The sequence below is a fragment of the Mchenga conophoros genome, linkage group LG16 (genome assembly GCF_057382185.1).
Source record: "Mchenga conophoros isolate Kocher_MC1m ecotype Shallow Benthic linkage group LG16, M_conophoros_male_GT1.1, whole genome shotgun sequence".
Classification (NCBI taxonomy): domain Eukaryota; kingdom Metazoa; phylum Chordata; class Actinopteri; order Cichliformes; family Cichlidae; genus Mchenga; species Mchenga conophoros.
In genome coordinates, this window is record NC_140541.1 from 13604095 (window position 1) to 13623126 (window position 19032).

Genomic DNA, 19032 nt, shown 5'->3' on the forward strand with positions numbered 1-19032 from the left:
GGAATCAAATAAACCCATGTGCCCAGATATTTAATGATATCACTAAATTTTTTAAAAATGTAAACGTCAATATTCAGTGAGAACAAACCTGTGCTGACTACGATAACCATGATAGCAACAGCAGTTTAGACCTTTTTCAGTCGTTTTGCAGGCATATCTCTAGATATTACTTGCTTCAGGAAAATCAATCAGCAGCTAACATTAGACAGTACTGTATCACATCCCCTGTTTGCCAGTAAAGGTCAGCCGAGTGAAATTACGTTAGACTACAATGTTAACCATGCTCAAAATGAATTTGCTGGATTGTAAAAACGGAATTAGCTGTTGCTGGTTGTTGCTAAAGCAAATTGTCGATTTCAGAACAATATCCTGCTGAAAGAAATATTCATTCTGTATGTGACGCGGTGATTTTCTCCGACTCCTGTGAGGCTGGTGCAAAGCTGTGAGAAAAGAGCGAGTCCATTTATTTGTTAAGGCAATTGATTTCTCCAAAGAACAAGAATAGATATGAGTGGTGACACACACTGAGAAATCACTCAGGCTCTCTATGAGGGCATTCATGTTGTCTGCCCTTTGCTTTGGTGAAAAATCCCAAATGGGTATTTAAGCTTCACGTGGGAATTCGGTTTCTTTCTTTATTTCTAACATAACTAGACTGCTTGGAGAAAAATGAAGAAGCACGACAAACAAATCTGTGCTATGCTTTTTTAATGCAGAGAAATAAGTCTGATTAGTCTGATCCACACTCTCCTTTTTGTTCACTCTCAGTTTGTTTCAGCAGGCATGCGGTGATGTAAGTTAACTTCAGATAAAATATTGTAAACAAATATGTACACATGGTAATATAGCTGTCTAAAACCATTCTTTCAATAAATGTAAAGTTACTGTAAACATGCACTCTTTCATCACTGAGCTCTCTCTGCACCCAGGCTCCACTCGCTCCGATTAAAGGATAACGATATGCTGTTGTGACATCTCCACAGTATTGTACTATTTACCAGTTAGGCTAAATGGCTTTATATTTGAATGAAATGATGAACCTGAACTCCACCCAGCGTCCTGAATGATGCTGATCACGTTTGGGTGGGGTTTGGCTGGACATCTTGTGTGTTTTTATGGGGCCTGGGTGCGAGAGGGAAGACTCGGCATGCTTTTAAAGGGAACCAGAGTACAAAGGCATGAATGCCTGACCCTACGGCGGAGCTCAGTTTGCACCATCAGAGCGTCTCTGCAGTCATATCTGTGGGACAGTTTTCCACAAACTCACATCTTGTTTAGTTGTAATACATACACATTTAGACTCTCTGAGAGGTGTACATTACTTGTTTGGGATTACATTTTTAGTCATTTTCTTGAGATTTAGATCAGTATTTTAAACAGAATGATCTCATTTAAGGTCCACATGTCACCTTTATATGCTGGATTTTTGTGGTCGATCCCTATTTTTCAAAAAAAAAGAAAAGAAAAGAAAAGAAAAGCACGAAGTAATTGGAATAATTTACACATTCATAAATTTGGTATTAGTCAACACTCAAATGTCTCCAAGAGTATTTGAGCCACTGCCCTTACAATTTCAGTTGACGGTTGCCCACTTTTCTGTCTATTTGCTATGTTATCAGTAACCAGCATGGACACTGCTTTCTAGGCTAAATTTGGTCCGACAGTCAAAGACTTTGAAACAATGTATCTTTAAATTTGGGTGAAAAGTGAAAAGACTTTTGAAGACTACATAAAAATCCTTGTTGGCTGCAACTAGGTCCAGGTTAAAGACCAAAGGTTACTGTGCTTTCCAGATTGTTTATTTTAATTTGGTGTATACCTGTTTCTGTATTGTGAAGCACTTTGTGAAGCACTATATAAATAAACCTTATTTATTTCTTACTAAAAAAAAAGGAAATTCAATTCAATTTTAGTTCACTTCAGTTTTGTTTATATAGCACCATTTCCCATTAAGAGTCATCTGAGTAAGTGAAGTCCCTAGAATATCAGAGAGAGAACCACAACAATCAGCTTATCGAATAAGAGCAAGCGCCTGGTGACAAGTAGACACAGGCTCAGGGAGAGGCTGGTATCTGCCTCACCTGGTTGGGTGGAGAGAGCAAAGGGAAGAGGGGAAAATGAGTATAGAGAGAGCACTAAAAGCAAACAGGATAAAACACAAACCTCAGAGGGTACACAGAAAGCTAATGACATGCCATGGTTGCATATAAACACACAGAGAAGGAAAAGATGGAGAGAAGGAGATGGGAAGTCACCAAGCAGGCTAAGCGTCAAAGGTCTGCATTAAAGACCCAAAGCCATGTGTGATTTCTTTCTCCAATACAATATTCATTTGAGATTTGATTTGATTGTGAAATGATTTTAATCCCACAGGTACACAGACTCTTATTATTCATGAGTCGCAACTTTTTAAATGTAAAATGTTTTTGCCGTTTATAGATGTCTACACGAGAATTATGTTATTGTTGAATTTTGTGTTGCACGGTGAGCTTCTTTCTACCAGCTTTCACACAATCAAAAGTTATTGTTTCCATTGCTAGTCTGACAGCGTGAAAGTTGTGGGTTTGAAGATAATTCGTTTATTTTTTGACCACATTTATTAGCAAGGAGGCTTTTTATATGCTGTTTTCACCTTTCAACCAAATCTCAACATTGTTTAGACTTCTAGCAAAGACTTCTTTTCAGTGTCTTGTTAATGAGTAACTTGCTGGATGATTCTGATTTGGGAATTGCTAATTGACTGGATTCCCATAGAAGTTTTGGTTTCCCATCTAGGGGCCCTTTCTAGGCTGAAAAGAAGTATCTACTCTGTTGTATTTATTTCTGACAACCCTAAAAACTGTTGGCTGTGGCTCAATATGGTTGCTCAGCAGAATTGCTCACAGACCCTGGCTGACAAACCCAGACAGAGCAGCTATCCCTACATTGCTGTTTTGGCACACTGGCAAGTCAAGTCAAAGCTGGTGCAAAATGATTCACTCACTTTTAAGTTGTGTCGATCCTTGACCACAATGGAAACAGACTGGCTGAAAGTACCATTGGTTGGCTGTTCAGGTAAGCATTTGCACCACTTGCTTATTGCTCTGAGCTTCTGCAGCTGATATGTAGCTGCTAGCATGACTACAGACATGTTTGTAGCATAGGCTGTGTATAAAAGATGCTCATGTCAGCCATTAGTTACTAAAGTGAGCTTTTTAATCTTGTGGTTTTGAATCAGGAAGTGAAGGCAAAGGGTGGATCTGAACGAGCAGCCGAGCTGCAATCCAATTTGTTATTCACATGTTCTTTTTTACTCTAATGAGAAACAAATTACAAAATGAACATCATGGTGTATTTAAAAAGACTTTTGTCTGTCAACTGTGACCATAACGTCATCAGGAAAAGGTTATCTCTTGTCACAAATCACGGGGACTGAGGGCAGTTTTCTCATAGACTTCTTCCAGAAGTCTTTTTAAGCCAGAGGAGTCGCCCCCTGCTGGACACCATACCAAATTCAGGTTTAAGGCACTTCGGCATTGACTTCACTTGTCAGACCCAGAGGCTACATTCATCTTCTATATACTACAGTTTCTTTTGATTTATTTGCTTCTGTCAATATATCGGCCATAAGCTCACATTATTCATTTAGATTTATTGATCTATAGTATCTTATTGATATCTTATTCCAGTGTTTTTCTCTATTTTTTCTATGTAACTTTGCACTGTCCACTGCTGTAACAAAACAAATTTCCCATGCGTGGGACTAATAAAGGTTATCTTATCTTACTCTGATATGCAATCAGCTTTCATTGCACGGCTGTTGATATAAGATTATTGTAAAAGCTCTGCAAACTAAGTATTTGAACCATGAGATCGTTTTGCCATGAATGGTGCAAAATCGAAATTTTTCCCTGTTCCTTACTCACTGTGTACAAGACCACCTAGGAAGTGAAGGCGACAGGACAGTAGATTCAAATGTAACGATCTGCATCAGTGTAGAAAACTGTCTTCAGAGAACAACTGCAGCAGCTCTGCATGGTGAAGAACACTGATCTGAGCCCCTCTAAGCTAAAAATTCCACATTATTAACAGTGATATATTAAAAACACATTTGTGTGTATAGTATACATGACCTACACCTACTTTCCAGAAATATACATATAGTTTGTCTGCACATAAATTATAATATACTTTGCCGTATTTGTTGGAACAGTAATATGGTTACATTCTTTAAACAATGAACTCCATCGTCTCAGGCACACGGCCTTCTGTTTTGACAAATGATGAATCGCACCACATGGCACCTTGCAGTAGTGCCCTACTGGCACTGGGATATGCACTCTGACAGCTCACTTGACATTGTGAATTGATGTTTGACATGTTATTAAGGGTAAGGTTTCAGTGAAGGAGAGATAGACACTCCCTGAAATAGAAGGATAAATTTAGTCCTCTTGTCAATGCTCTGGTAAATAAAAACCCCAGGGGCCCTGCTCTTATGCCCTTGAGGGGATTTATCCCAGTCCTCTAGAAGCATGCACAGTGGCTGCTGTTGATTTGATCTTTATCGTAGTGATGGTGTGCAGCCACAGATGACAAATGAGCTCTCTGAGAAAGCAAAGATGAACTAGAGTGTCTCTAAGCTCTACTTTTAGTCTAGTCTCTAGTTGGTTTATATGGAGACAGCCTGAAGTCTACTTCCAGATCGTCTGCACATCTGCGAATACTGTGGGGTTTTTGTTTGTAGGCCAGTCATGCTAAGAGGCTGAGCTCCCTGCATGTTTCCACCTATTCCAGACCACTGTTACGCCTCAATGCGAACAATCCACAAACAAAATAAGTCAATAATGAATGAGGCTTTCCACTCCTCTCCTTTCCTTGGCTGTACTGTGTTGCTAGTCTGTGGGGACATCCTGGAGTGCGAGCTCTTACAAGCAACCGCTGTTTCATTATTCATAACAAAGAGGTGGATCTTACTCTATTTACTCACTGACCTTGTAAACAGCCACAGCTACTGCCATACCATTCTCACTTTAACCCTGTTTTTCACTGTAGTAGTTTTTCTCATCATACCAGCTGGTTCCTTTACACCCTCCATCCCCACACAATTACTTCCTTTATTTCTTTTCTGAGCTGTGCAGAAATCCCAGCAGCCAAAGTTGTGTTTAGGAGGCAGTGCAGTACTGGTATATGGCTGAGTTTGTTGAGCAGGGGGTGGTTTAGACTGAGAGTCTTAGAAATTGTAAAAGTGGCTGAGACTAAACCCATATTTAAAAGTTTGAGACAAGACTTGGAGGATGATTGTTACACAGGAGTAGGTCGGTACTATATACTGAGAGTCCTCTTGTTTTGTTAGCCATCAGTACAGGTTACTTTGGGAATCAATTGTCTGTAGGCATCCCAACATGAGGAATTTTCCACTTGTCCGTATTTTATTCCTGTGTTCAAACTGTGTGCAGTGTACCAGTTGGCCCATTTTGCTGCCTGTACAGTGGGCGTGTGTGTATATATGTACTGTATATGTGTGTGTGTGTCTGTTTTTTTCATTTGTGTAAATGCCTATGTTCTAATCACGGCTCCGGTTGCGTTTCTTGAAGAAGAAGAAAGGCGTCTTTTGAGGTGGGCCCAGTAAAATGGGCACCTGGTTCTTGTGCGTGATCCTGACCTGCAAAAATCACAGAGAAAGAAATTATAATCTATACGGAGGTGAATGTCTTTGATTTGTTTACCAGGATTTATCTGGTTTGACAGACAAATTACTGTGACCTTGCAAATAACTCATATAACACAACAAAGCTCTGTATTTTTCCCTTCTCTGAAGGTCTGCTAAGAAATAAAATGAAAATGTTTGAAATGCTGAGAGAATGAATTGACAGTAATTTACTTCCTCTTGCTGGGATGTTTGATGGCACGACAGTGGTGGAGATTGGGTGTAAGCAGAGGAGGAAGTGGACAGAACTGTTACACGGCAAGTTTACTTTATCAGTTTTAGGGATAAATGCCTGCTCACTGAGATACCAGAGAATCTTTAAAAGACCCTAAACTACATCCAGAGAAACACAGTGAAAGTCAAATCTGGTGTAGTGTTTAGTGTGAACATGATAAAGTCAGTTCAACCAACACATTCTCACCTGGAATTTTGGAATTGCAGTCAGAAGTTCAGAAAGACAGAATTATACACTCAGATAGTTTAATTAGTGGTTCTGCAGTATGTTTTAACTTGATTCTGTTTGGCCACAGCATAAGAAAGATTTGGATTTGACCAATCAATGGGACGATGGGAAACTCCAAGGAACTCAGTGAAGATGGAAGAACTATTGTAGAATTCCACAAGTTAGAAAGCTCTCTTGGAGCCATTTATTACCAACTCCAGATTTGATTAACATCAGATCAAATTGTATTTAAGTACAAGTTATTTAGAATTGTCACCACTTTGATTGAACCGTCACCCTCAGATGATCTAGAGGAACAAGCCAGGAAACACCGAGGCTCAAAAATGCCATGACCTGAAAGCTGCTGGAACACTTGCATCACCGTCCACAGTGAAGCGAGTTTTACGTCAGACGAGACAAAGATTTAGCCATTTGGCCACATTGATGAGGTAAATTTGAATAAGTAATGGTGAAGGTGGTTTGGAACGGTTTTGCTGCCAGTGGTACTAGTACATTGCACAAAGTAATGAAGAAGGAGGACTACCTCCAAATTCTTCAAATCCACCTCAGTTCAGCAGCTTGGCAGCTGAAACTTGGACACAACTGGGTGTTTCGACAGAACAATGATTTCAAACACACATTTAAACTGGTTTTATCACCTCACTAGAACGTGGGCTGGTTCACCAACCACACTTGCTCTAACTTCATTCCCACCACAGCAGTTAGGTTATTGTCATGCTTTGTGTCTTTGCGGGTCACCTGACTGGCACGAGGCCCGACCAGAACAGTCACAGATCCACAAAATAACTGCGCTATGCCTGCTGCGCCTGCCAGGTACAAACTCTGTCATTGGGGGCTGGGCTGTGTTTCTCCCTCCAGAAAGCACCAAGGCTCAGGCCTGCCATGAACTGGAAACTGCTGGGACACTAGCATCACTGTCCACAGTGAACCGTGTTTTACATCAGATAAGACAAAGATTTAGCCATATGTGTATTTGGAGAACTAAAGATGAGGCTTTCAAACCTTGGAACACTGTACCAGTTGTCAACCATGGACCCACATATTGAAGGTGGTATGTACTCTATTGCTGTTGTTGTTTGATTTAGTTTGACACATGCACAAGTCTACACAACAGCAAAATAGACCAAAAATAATATTGTCTTCGCTAGATTGTTGTGAAAATTTTGTGAATGGCTGATTTGTTCCTTACCCGTCTCATTGAAGCCTGTGAGGAAATTCTCAGGTGGGCTCATTTACAAATATAGAATATTACTGTACTATTAGCAAATTAGTAATGAAGTGTATAAGAGCAGTCATTTAAACCAGACAGTTGTCTGAACAAATCTGAGCAATGACTTTTCTAAAAAATGAAATTTGACGAAGAATAAAGCAACAGTCTTCCATCAAGGCATCATTCATGCCTATAGTACTTTACGTCATATGGAACGTGGGCCTGAGCAAGTGCAGTTTAAATCTTAATTCTAGTGATTGATTTAAACTGTAGTGCTGGCACACTGTGGTGTAGTGGTGTTCAGTCTCACCGTGCAGGGAGGCTGCATCCAGGGCTCACCATCAATCTGCATTGGTAGCCGTCGGGACGTCCTGTGAAGAGACATCAGAGGGATGAAGAACAAGAAAGAGTGGGCAGAGGGCAGAGACAGTGAGAGTGGAAGACGAGAGGGCAGGGTGGGGTTGGGGGTTATGAGGGTCACACACACCTCTGAGGCCTGTTAACACTGTCCTAGGACAGGGTGAGACACTGCACCCTCTGTTCCCATGAGACCCTTTCCCAGACAAACTCCCACTCTTTAAACTCACACAACTACTGTACACACACACACACACACACACACACACACACACACACACACACACACACACACACACACACACACACACACACACACACACACAGAGTTGGTTTAGGACTTTCAGGCATGCCTCTGTGACTGGAGAAACACAGTGTGGGAGAATGACTGGGATGAATGCCCCTTTAATTCTGGTCTAGGAAAATATTAGTGGTGGTTTATTGAACAAGTGAGAGAACAACTTGTAATGTCACTTCTTTGCTGCAGTAACTGGCACACTAGGCATGTTAAATGGGCCAAGCGACGAGATCATTCTTTGGATAAAATAAAGTGTAAAACCAAAAAGCAATCCACAATACAATTTCAGTAAATGGACTCACATTTATGGCACTTTTACCCTCTCACTGAACACTCACAGCACTGAGTGCTGTGTAGACTACTAAGTGTATTTGAATTTGCACCGAATCATATCCAGTTAATTCTTTACTGCACTGACTTCTAACAGTTATTGAACAGTAAGTTAGGTGCATTTACATCTTTTTTTTGGAATAATTTTTTTAAATGACATATTTTGATATGTAATGATAGGTTAAGGCCTTCACTGATGATGACTTTGACATCAGAGGGTTAATAAGAATGACAAACTGTGTTTTTTGTGCAGCAACAGTGCGTCAAAGATTGTTTGCACAAACAAATAATGTTTTTGTTTGCGGGAAAAATCAGCTCGATCATTAATTATAGGCCACACATGACATGAGTCTGCACAGACTCACATGGATATGGGCAGATGGCATTTACATAATTCAGAACCACAATTAACATTCATCAGTCTGAGATAATATCTTCCCCACCATGAGACATCAGCTGAACAGCCTCAAGGTTCTCTATAAATACACAAAGAAGAATAAGGGTTCACTAGTGTAGCATCTTCATTTTTCTGCGTAATTGGAAAACCTGCAAGGAAACCCAAATCTAGCTATGAGAACTCCAAACTACAGCCCATTTGTCAGCCTGCGAGTCAGCCCAGAGCTCCAACAACACTCTTAGCACGACATGCATTTGGAATATATTATTTATTAGCTGCAGGCATGTTATTGTTTGGACACTGCAGGGATTTTAAAATGCACAAAAACACTCGCAAGGAATACATTTTTTATCCTGCATGTATAGGAGATGGATGCAATTGGTGCACCAAGTACAGCTTCCAGTTGGTTGATCAGAAGGAAGATAAAGACAGGCAGGGGTAGTGACACGAGACAAAGGCAGGATGGAGAACGGAGTACAGAAGGTGACAGAAGGGAAGAGGATCGTTCAAAGTGGGCAAGAAGATGTGAGGAACAGCAGGGAGATGGGGGTGCTGACCTGATGGTGACATTGGTGCACTGAGCCAGCCTGCGTCCTGCGCTCTTCAGCCCAGTGTAGATCTGCCCCATCTCTATAGCCCCCTCCAAGCCAACCACCTCCAGCAGTTGGTCACTAAAGTCTGAATGGTCACAGAGAGAGTATTAGAGACATGGAAACTGTGGCATGATTTTGGAATTTACAAAGAAAATACACATTTTTTGCCGCTTTGGAATACAAATGTGTTCCATTTGAGGCCAAGGTCAAATTTCTCAAGTGACTCAAGGTAACTGCTTGGGGTGCCACAGTAGTGAGAAAAAGCAATTGTTCTTCACTGCAAAGACCTGGATTTAATCTCTGGAAATGATGCTTCCAACTTGGCCCCATCAAACACAAATGGTAGTGTCAGATATATTTGTATCTTTTAAAGACTTTTAGCAGGATTTTTTGATTAAATGTGAAATTTTATTTTTTAATCCAATTTTCAATATATTTACTTCTTCAGGACTTTAAGAACGACTTTTTCCACCTACTGTGACTGAATGAAGACCTTCGCTTCCAGCCAATCTTAATGCTACAACTAGGACTCCAGGCAGCATGTATGATATTATAGTTGAAGGTGTCAAATGACTAAACTTTGCTTTACTGTGTTTTTTGACATAACAGTGAGTATCACCTCACAACTGCTTGTTTTCAAGGGAACTAAGGAAGAGAAGACATAGCTATGATTAGCATAATATAAACACATTAACACAGTGAAGCTGGAGGATGAACGCTAACTTTTTTCCACTTGATAACAGTTAATGTGAGGGTTCCCGGTGGTCAGGGACAAATGCAATCGCATAGCAGGACGCTGTAAACAGACCAAACTTCAGTCAGAAGAACAACTGAAATAATCCATCCACAATACGTCATTAATTTACTGCTGCATGGGCTGGGCTGTAGTTACATCGTAAGGTTTTAAAAACTGAGCTTTACAATGAACAGTGGTAATAAAACCAAGAGAGGCCGACGGTGATCACTGCAAGATACAAAGCATTAAAACACGTTAAAAACAAAACAGCCTTAATAAACACAAAATAGTTTGGACCTGGAAGCAGGGTTCATCACGTCATCACTTAAAGACCGGATAGCAACTTTCATACACAGCTATGCTACCACCTAGCATGCTTCCAGCTCACCCTGGCCAGATATAACTGAAGTTATTTGTTCTAATAAAACAGACAGCGCTAGTAAAGTTACATGTACAGTTTCTATGGCAGCAGGGATTTTGCCATTTAATTTATCATGAAATGACTTCAAACTAGAAAAAAAAACAAAACAACAAAACGGTCCCCACAACTTTGGGTTGGAAGAATAAGAAACAAAAATTCTTGCCTTACTCAAACCTTAAAGAAGAAGCACTTGGAGCCCAAACCTCAGCTCACTCTCTGGGCAGTATTGACTTTTATGGCAGAGGTATTGTATTTCCTATAGAGTCATCTTGTTTTCTTTGATCTTTTTAAGCACAATTTAAGACATTTGTAGTGCAGTAAGAACCAAAGGGCAGGCTTTTGTTATTTGCCCTGTTGAAATCGATTTGAATATACTGGACATCATTTTGAGAAGAGTTATTTTTTAATTAGATGGAGAAATAAAGACAAAGGCAGATGTGAAATGGAACAGTGTTACTAGAGATCAAATGCAAACTATAATGTGATATTTAGAATCCTCATATATCGTTCCCTGTCTGGTATTAAGACACACAGTTTTAAATACCTTTGTGTGGCTTTATTATCACTTTGACCAGATTGATCTACAGACCTTAAAGGGGAGCTCAGAGGTCAAATGATATTTTAAATCCTTAGATGGCACTTTTTATATGTTGACAATGTACAAAGCACAGTTGAAAGGATCATAGTTTCTAGGTTATAAGCAAATATATCATTAGGTTGACCTTGAAGACCTTTGTTGATGTAAGCCAAATTTTAATGGGTTGTTAACATGAGCCCACTCTACACCCCTACAAAGTTTTATCAGAATTCATTCAAATCTTTTCAAGCTATATTTGGTAACATTGGCATGTCTTTTCAAGACAGTAGTCATAGCAGCACTAAGGCTGTTTATGCAGGCTATTTAAACTTCAAAAAACTTCAAAAACGGGCAAGCAGCTGATTAAATTAGAACATTAATGCTGCTGCTGCACAGTTGGTGTGGTTGGTATGTTTTTTTGGGCTGGTGGGAACAAAAAAGCCCCCAGAAAAATAGCCAAGAATAGTTAGCAGCGTGTGGATCCACTGAAAGGGAAGTTTCCACAGTATCTTTCCTGTAATGCTGCACAGGATACTGCCCGTTTGTTATTATTCATAACAGTAAATTATTCATAACATCCAGTGAAGTTGCAGCCTAGCTAGTGCGATAACCCTTGTAATCATTTATGTCTATAAGCTTTTTATGATACCAGAAAAAAATAAATACACATTAAAGGCATTAGAGGCACCGGGAACTGGTGTCCATCACTGGACTTACATTGCTCCTGATGACGTGGGAGACTCTCAGTGGTAAAATACATCCTGTAAGAGTTGAGTCACATGATGGAAATGCTCTGCACCAGCACTTCTTTGTAGTCTTTTTCTTGTGTATTTATTGTTTTGATATCTAAAGTAAATGGACTGATTCTTATATAGCACTTTTCGTAGTACTCAAAGTGCTCTTTACAACATGCCACATTCACCCAAGCACGTTCTCTATAAATAGTGCTTTCGAAGTACATTCACACTCCAATGGATGCATTGGAGAGCAACTTGGGGTTAGCACCTTGCCCAAGGATACTTGATATGAAGACTGGAGGAGCCAGGGATCGAACCACCAACCTTCAGATCAGTAGATGACCTGCTCTACCTTCTGAGCTACAGTCATGTCAGTTTTAGAAAACAAATGTGTTGTTCCTACCTACTGTGGATTAAAATGAACCTGTATGGCTAATACAGACATGCATTGTGAGTGTAAGTGTTAATGTATATAAAATAAACATAAACATGAGAATCCAGGGATTGACTCAGATTTGGTCTCAAGGGTAGCTCGAGGAACCTCAGTCATCATCTCTGATCAGTTCATCGTTGTTCACAGTTTGACAAAATCGTCACTACAGTAGGGTCAGAGCTGGCACACGCAATTAACAGTCCACACACTCTTATCCTTGCTTACAGTACTCTGTTTATAGTAACCATTGTCCTTAATGTAAATATGTAAGAAAAAAATGGTGTATGTGTCTGTTCTGTGTCCTGTTTGTTTGTATATGTGTCTTTCTGGCTGCTGTTACAACCAAATTTCCCCTTGTGGGACAATTAAAGGATTATTCTATTCCTTTCACTGTGTCTCTCCCAAACATTAGACACGTGACAGCAAAAACAAGCAGACCTGGTTAAATAATGCACTACACAAAGTGCGCCCTGTCACTTCTGAGACTGTGAACGCTTTAGCAGGCCGTGGCTCTTCATCAAACCTTCTGCCGGGCTTTTCCCTTTTCTGTTCTCACTGTGCTCGACAGGTGCGAGGCCTTACAGTCAATATTTACAGACATGATCTTAAAGGTCATTGATGATGTCATTTGACATGTCACTTTCACTTCACATAGCTTTTAAAGGATCCACTGGGATTGGGGGAATTATGCATCCGAGTGGCCCGGCAGCAATTTTGCATGTTTTACAAATTGTTGTGAAATGAATGATTTGTGTTCACAGTCAGTGTGATAATTTGTGAGGCGCTACAGCAGAATTTGTGCTGGTGGCAATTTTGTCTGCACTAATAAACTGAGGCGGCTTACAGATCACAGAGGAACAAGAACCAAGCTGAAGAACTTTGACTTTTATTTATTTTGTGTTTATACTTAATAACAATAATAATAATAATGATAATGGAAAGTGGATAGTGTGGTTTGGGCACAAAAAATAGACTCTGCATTGAGTCATATCCCACCTTCTGTAACCTCCGTGGCTAATCATGCAGGCTAGTGTGGTGCGCTCAGAGTTGATTAACTTTATTCAGGCAGGCAGGCAGGTGCCTGAGCACGCTGCAGTCATTGCTCATGCATACAAAAGGCACTGGGTTTCTCCTGAGTGCCTTTATGCTGTTGCACTGACTCAACAGCTTAATGTCAGTCGAAGCCTCCGCTAAATATCTGCAAAGGTTGAATATTCCAAATGTTAATGGTGGGGAAAAGGTACAAAAAATCAAAGTACAAAGAGAGTAGATAAATAATGTTTGATGTGAAGGCTCCAGCAAAGTTTGCTTCTGTGCACGAGTGAAGAACAAATGTCTGCCAACAGCACCCACAGAGCGCGTCGAACCGTTCTCCGAGCATCTCACTCCTGCAGCCAGCCTACAAAGCTGAAACTGTTAGGGCTCCGTCTGTCTGATACGGTCTGAACAATGTTGAATAATTTCCTAATTTCGTCAGACCCTGCTGGTTTTATTTCAAAATACAAACAGGAAGTGCTCGTGTTTCTTCTTTGCTCTGAAGAGGAAATGGGCTTGGCAAAAGGCCACAGGACCCAAAACAAGTCTCATAAAATTTCATGTGTGGAAGATTTTACGAAAGAAGGTGGTGCAGTATGTAACCTGTCTACTGATGACTTCATTTGAATTGTCATGTTGACTGAAGGATTTTGGAGTCACTAGTTCATCATCTAAAACTTAGGTTTCTAGCAGTATTGAAAATAAATCATTTTGTAGAAATAACATAGAAATTGTCTAATGAAATTTTCTTTGTATCATTTTTGATTTTCATTAACCTGTCAGTAATGACATTAGATCATGAATATATCACAGATGAAGGAAAAGACCTGATAAGTCATTAAAAATATTCTAGTAACAAATCTTATGGATCTTATTAATTGCTAATATAGATTTACAGTTTGAGGGTAAAAAGCTCCACTGTGGACTGGAACTGGTTTTGCAACATTTCTCATCTTGCTTTTTGCATCTACTTAAAAAAAAGAATAGTTACCAGTTCTTTGGTGAAATTAGAATACCTGCTGAGTAATGCAAGCACTCCCATGTGTTGGTGCATGTGTGGTATTTGCAAAGTGCTCCAAAGACGACGACGACGATGATGATTATAAGAGTTTATCGGGGAAAACGTCTGTGCTGACTCACTGGTACTCTTTAATATTTAAGAGGACAATTCAAAAGAAAATGTCAGAGCAGAGTAAAGAGTGCACATTTAGAAATCACTCAAAGACTGTATTTCAGTTTTGTGAGTCCCGGTAAGGATTAAAAGCCTGCCTGTAAATGCATTTGTGAAATTCATGTGAGGAAAAGAAGTGAGTCTTTCATTATGTTCATTACGTGCAAATATGTGTGTTAATATAAAAATTTAAAAGATATTTATGTTAAAATTAGGAAATTTCGGCTGCAAAGTGTCTGTGTGTGTCTGTGGAGGGGGGGGGGGGAGGAATTTTGTGCTTAATTTGAGGGTTTTATTAGTCTGTTACTGGCACTAATTAGCAAACAAAATGTGTCTGCTTGCTACATCAACATCTTTAAGAACGAAACTAGCTCGCCGGTGCATTAGTGGTTCTCTGTGTCGGGCCCCTTCCAGGGTGTGGAGGGCACTTGGATCTCGTGTCTCAGGGCCGGGGGCTCAGTCCGCTCTGTTGTAGTCGGAAGCCGGAGGATCCTGGGGGCTTGTGGCTGCGGCCCCCTGTGGCTTCTGCACTGTGGCTGCTGGTTGAACCAACCCCCCCACCACCAGGCCCCTGGTGGGCCTCTAGATCTCCTCCATGCCTGCTTCATGTCCTGGAGGGCAGGGCTATGGCTCCCCACACCCACTATTAGACACTTACATGGAGAAACCTTACGAATACAAGTCTGCTCACACACACTGGCGTGTGACAAGACAGAGACAGAACATCAGTCAGTATCAGTCTGCGATTGAATGGAGTCCAGTTGGCAATTACATGCCATCTGAGATAATACGGCGATGGGTTTGAAACAGAAATTCGTAAATTCCTCCATAAATAGTGGAATTGACTGAAAGTCCAGAGGCAGAGAGTGTTGAATGCTAAACTTCTGTGTGAGCAGATGGTTGCCACAACTACTTGCTGAATATGAAAAAATACTTGTTTTGTTTTTTTTTTTTTTTTTTTTTTTTTTTTACCTCTTTGCATCCGGTTGTTCAGTCTGACGTCACTAGCCGTGTCTGGGTCTAAACTCCGCTGCAGGTCCATATATCAAACGATCACTGTGGCATTACTGAGAGTTGAAAAACTGTCTAAAGTCTTTCATCTTTAATAAAATGATCAGCGTTCTGCTCTACCAGGTGTAACAATTGAGTTTAACATCCAGGCATCCATGAAAACGGAATTTATGACATTTAACGGAGTTAGAAGTTAGCAGGAAGTTAGCTCGCTAGCTTCTATCTAAATACAATATAGCATGTCCTGACTGCGGGGTTTTGGAAACAAATTAAAACGTACAGCTCTGCTATCACTTCCAGCATAAATGAAGACAGAAAACTAAACAGCAGTGACGTTTGTAGGGTTACTGAAGTTTGGCTAGCTGGTATATAATGATGTGCTACGTGACCGCTAGCGACACAGCTATGTTAGCATAATATAAACAAGCTAACTTTTTTTCCACTCGATAAAAGTTAACGTGAGTGTTCTCGGTGGTCAGGAACAAATGTAATCGCATGGCAGGATGCTGTAAAAGGACCAAACTTCAGCCAGGAGAACAACTGAGATAATCCATCCACAATACGAGGTTAGTCATTCATATACTGCTGCATGGGCTGGGCTGTAGTTACATCCTAAGGTTTTAAAAACTGAGCTTAAATAAATGATTAGTGGTAATAAAAGCCGAGGGAGGTCAACAGGGATCACTGACTGTTTTAGGAGCTTTTTGAGATCAAATAGAAGAAAATACATAACATTAAACATGTTAACAACACAAAAGCCATATTAAACGCAGACTACTTTAGACCCGGAAGTAGGATTCATCGCGTCATCACTGAACAACCGGATAGAAGTTACTATCCCATTTTTACTCTGATGTGACTGAACTATCAGAAACCTCCACTCATAGCTGCATCCTTAAACTGTATGGGTACAGTGCACAGACACACATATTGGCTAATTAGTGGAAAATAACACCAAAACAACTGGAGGCAGTGGACCACACAGCAGTCCATGTTATTTGTCAGATAATTACATTAAAATGCTCCAAAAGTTACTGAACTGGTCAAGGGATTCAGTTCAGTGACTGCACTGTTAATGAGGTCTCGCAGATACAGTTGCCTGTTTTGCTATGTTTATTCAAAAAGCAATCTAACAAGAAGTAAACAGATCAGTTTACAAACAAAAAGCATACTGAAAGGGCCAGCCGTCTCATTGACTTCATGAGTCTGAGCGTAGCTGTGGCTTTGGGGGATATTACACAGCTTTGGTGTTGGCTTTGACACATACATGGGTGTAATACCAAGTACATGCAGTGATTGAAAGTGTGGTGATGGCTAACTGTTTTTATTGATGCTAGAGTGCATAGAATAGAAGTTCTGCAGAGTTAGCTAGTACACTAATACAGCTGGAACATCTATGGTGACAAATACAGATTTAGATGCAGAAAAAGAACGAGTAGTAGACACATATAAGCCACGTCAGCTGTCACCACCACACATCTCTCTTTAAACAATATCAATAAATACATGACAAAGTCTCAAATTATCATCTCGAAGTTGTAGCAGAGCAGGCAGGGGTTTATTTCTTTAGCCGCCCAAAGCAGAAAAACTGTATTTGAAGGAAAAATCTGTTCACCTGATACGTTTTATGTGTTTGCCCTTTACAAACCTTTATGGAAGCTAAGCGGTACTTGGCTACTGAATGTTCCAAGCTGTAAAAAAGTGAGAGATTATCATTGCAATCAACCCTCTTAACATCTCTGAATGTACTTACTTCCTAATAAATACATTGTTAAATTCTAGATATTTCTTAAATATGTCTATAAAATGTCTACAGTTAATGGCAATATTAACTTCTACTACAATCTGCACTGTGTGAAATTGAGTTGTCCTTCTCACTGCTTCATTGCAAATGCAATTATATGATGTTACACAATGTTAAATATAGAAACAGTTGGAAAAATGGACTCCCCTCATGTCTCACAGTGGTTTGGTCTTCAGCCTGTCATTCTTTACTAAGCTCACCTTTTGCAAGCATGTAAAGGTTTTGGTATAACACGTTGGACATATAATACATTCTTCTTTATTCTACCACTTACAAAAAAAATTATTTACAGTTCAAATCCAGTACAAATTTATCTGTCTCACTACAGAACGCTTAGTTCCCAGAAAACATTCTCAGGACAAAATCCCAGTACTCTAAATGACAGCTGTGGCCCCGACCACATGTTCGTGATCCTACATCATCCTGTGACTACATGCTGCTACACAGGCCCAGACACATGCTCGCTGCATACATCGCTCTGCTTCTGCAAAGCTTTCCTGGAAATAATTATAATAGGATTCGACATCCATCGAGAAAAAATGGCACAGTTGGAGACTAGGGGATCAAGAAGCAGGGGCTGGTGAAACAGTGGCCGCACAGCAGATGGGAATTAACTAGAAGTCTGGATGTAAACATGAACATATTGTAGTGTATATTTGGTTTGTGAGGAAAGTTGCAGCCTAGATGTCTCCTGCTAGATTTGAAGAGCTAGAAATTGTCAATGTGACGTGTCCTATTTTTAAAACAGCACTATTTATACATCTCTTTCCTGTTCTAGTATTAAAAATAAAATCCGCTCGCTCGTATGCCCACCTCTACACCTCTACTTCCTCCAAATACCAAAAATGGGCATGCCGTCCTGCCAGTGTCCCAGTGTGAGAGCCTGATGGCAAAATAGCCCACTGTGCTGGTTCTCACCTCACTGATGATTCCCGCCTCATCAGATCTCTATGCGCTTTTGACTCTCAGGCAACCAGCACTTTTACTTTCTCAGTGAGGTAGAGCTAAGAATAGACTAGAACAGCCTCTTACATAACACAGCTACAGTGCATTCTGGGATGGGATGGCATTGCTTTGCCAAGAAACGGGCAGTGAGAATTGTTGCTGCTGTGCTGCACTATTTTCTCTGCTGTGCAGTCAGTACGAAGCCACAGAAAAGTCATTTTAAACAACGACACATGTGAAATGCTGATTCTGGGGAATTTTTGAGAAAACCTTATTTTTTCTCTAATGACATGAAAACATCTAAACTGAAAAGATGAGAAAAAAGGAGAAAAAAAGGACAACTATCACACATATTACCCGCTTCATATTTGTATTCTTGGAATCTATTAGAGGAGCTTTGCAAAATATATCTTATATTGGGACTTGATGCAGTCCTACAGTTTACTCTCTCTTTGAAAATAGCTGGTTTAGTTCCCTTCCTCCTAACTTTACGATAGCTCTCTTCTGATTTGCTGCTCTCAATAGCAGAAAGGTCTAAACAGCAAGAGGTTGGGGCCTTAGACAGGGCGAGCTATCGCACAGACATACAAGTCCAGAGGAAAGATCTGTCTGATGTGGAGGATTTAGCATTTGGCACTTTTGGCTCACAGGTACAGGTGCCCAGTATAAATTTGCACATGTTTATCAGCATCCACTATTGTAACTCTGTATAAATATATGGAAATGAATATAAAATATCCTGTAATTGAAGCCTAAATTACATTTTAAGTAGAAAGACTGACATGAAAACTAAAATAAATCTAGCTGTAGTCCACATTTTACAAATAA

General features: G+C 40.1%; 1 protein-coding gene across 4 annotated transcripts in view; it reads right to left on the minus strand.

Moving 5' to 3' along the window:
* Window positions 1–700: 700 nt before the first annotated feature.
* dgkg (diacylglycerol kinase, gamma) overlaps window positions 701–19032 on the minus strand; it is a 169346-nt gene continuing 151014 nt past the window's right edge. For all 4 annotated transcript variants that reach the window (XM_085250158.1, XM_085250156.1, XM_085250157.1 and 1 more), the window contains 3 exons: window positions 9299–9419; window positions 7670–7730; window positions 701–5641 (listed from right to left, as the gene is read on the minus strand). In XM_085250158.1, coding sequence (XP_085106284.1) covers window positions 5543–5641; window positions 7670–7730; window positions 9299–9419 — 281 coding nt within the window. In that variant the 3' untranslated portion in view covers window positions 701–5542. The remainder of the gene's footprint in view (window positions 5642–7669; window positions 7731–9298; window positions 9420–19032) is intronic.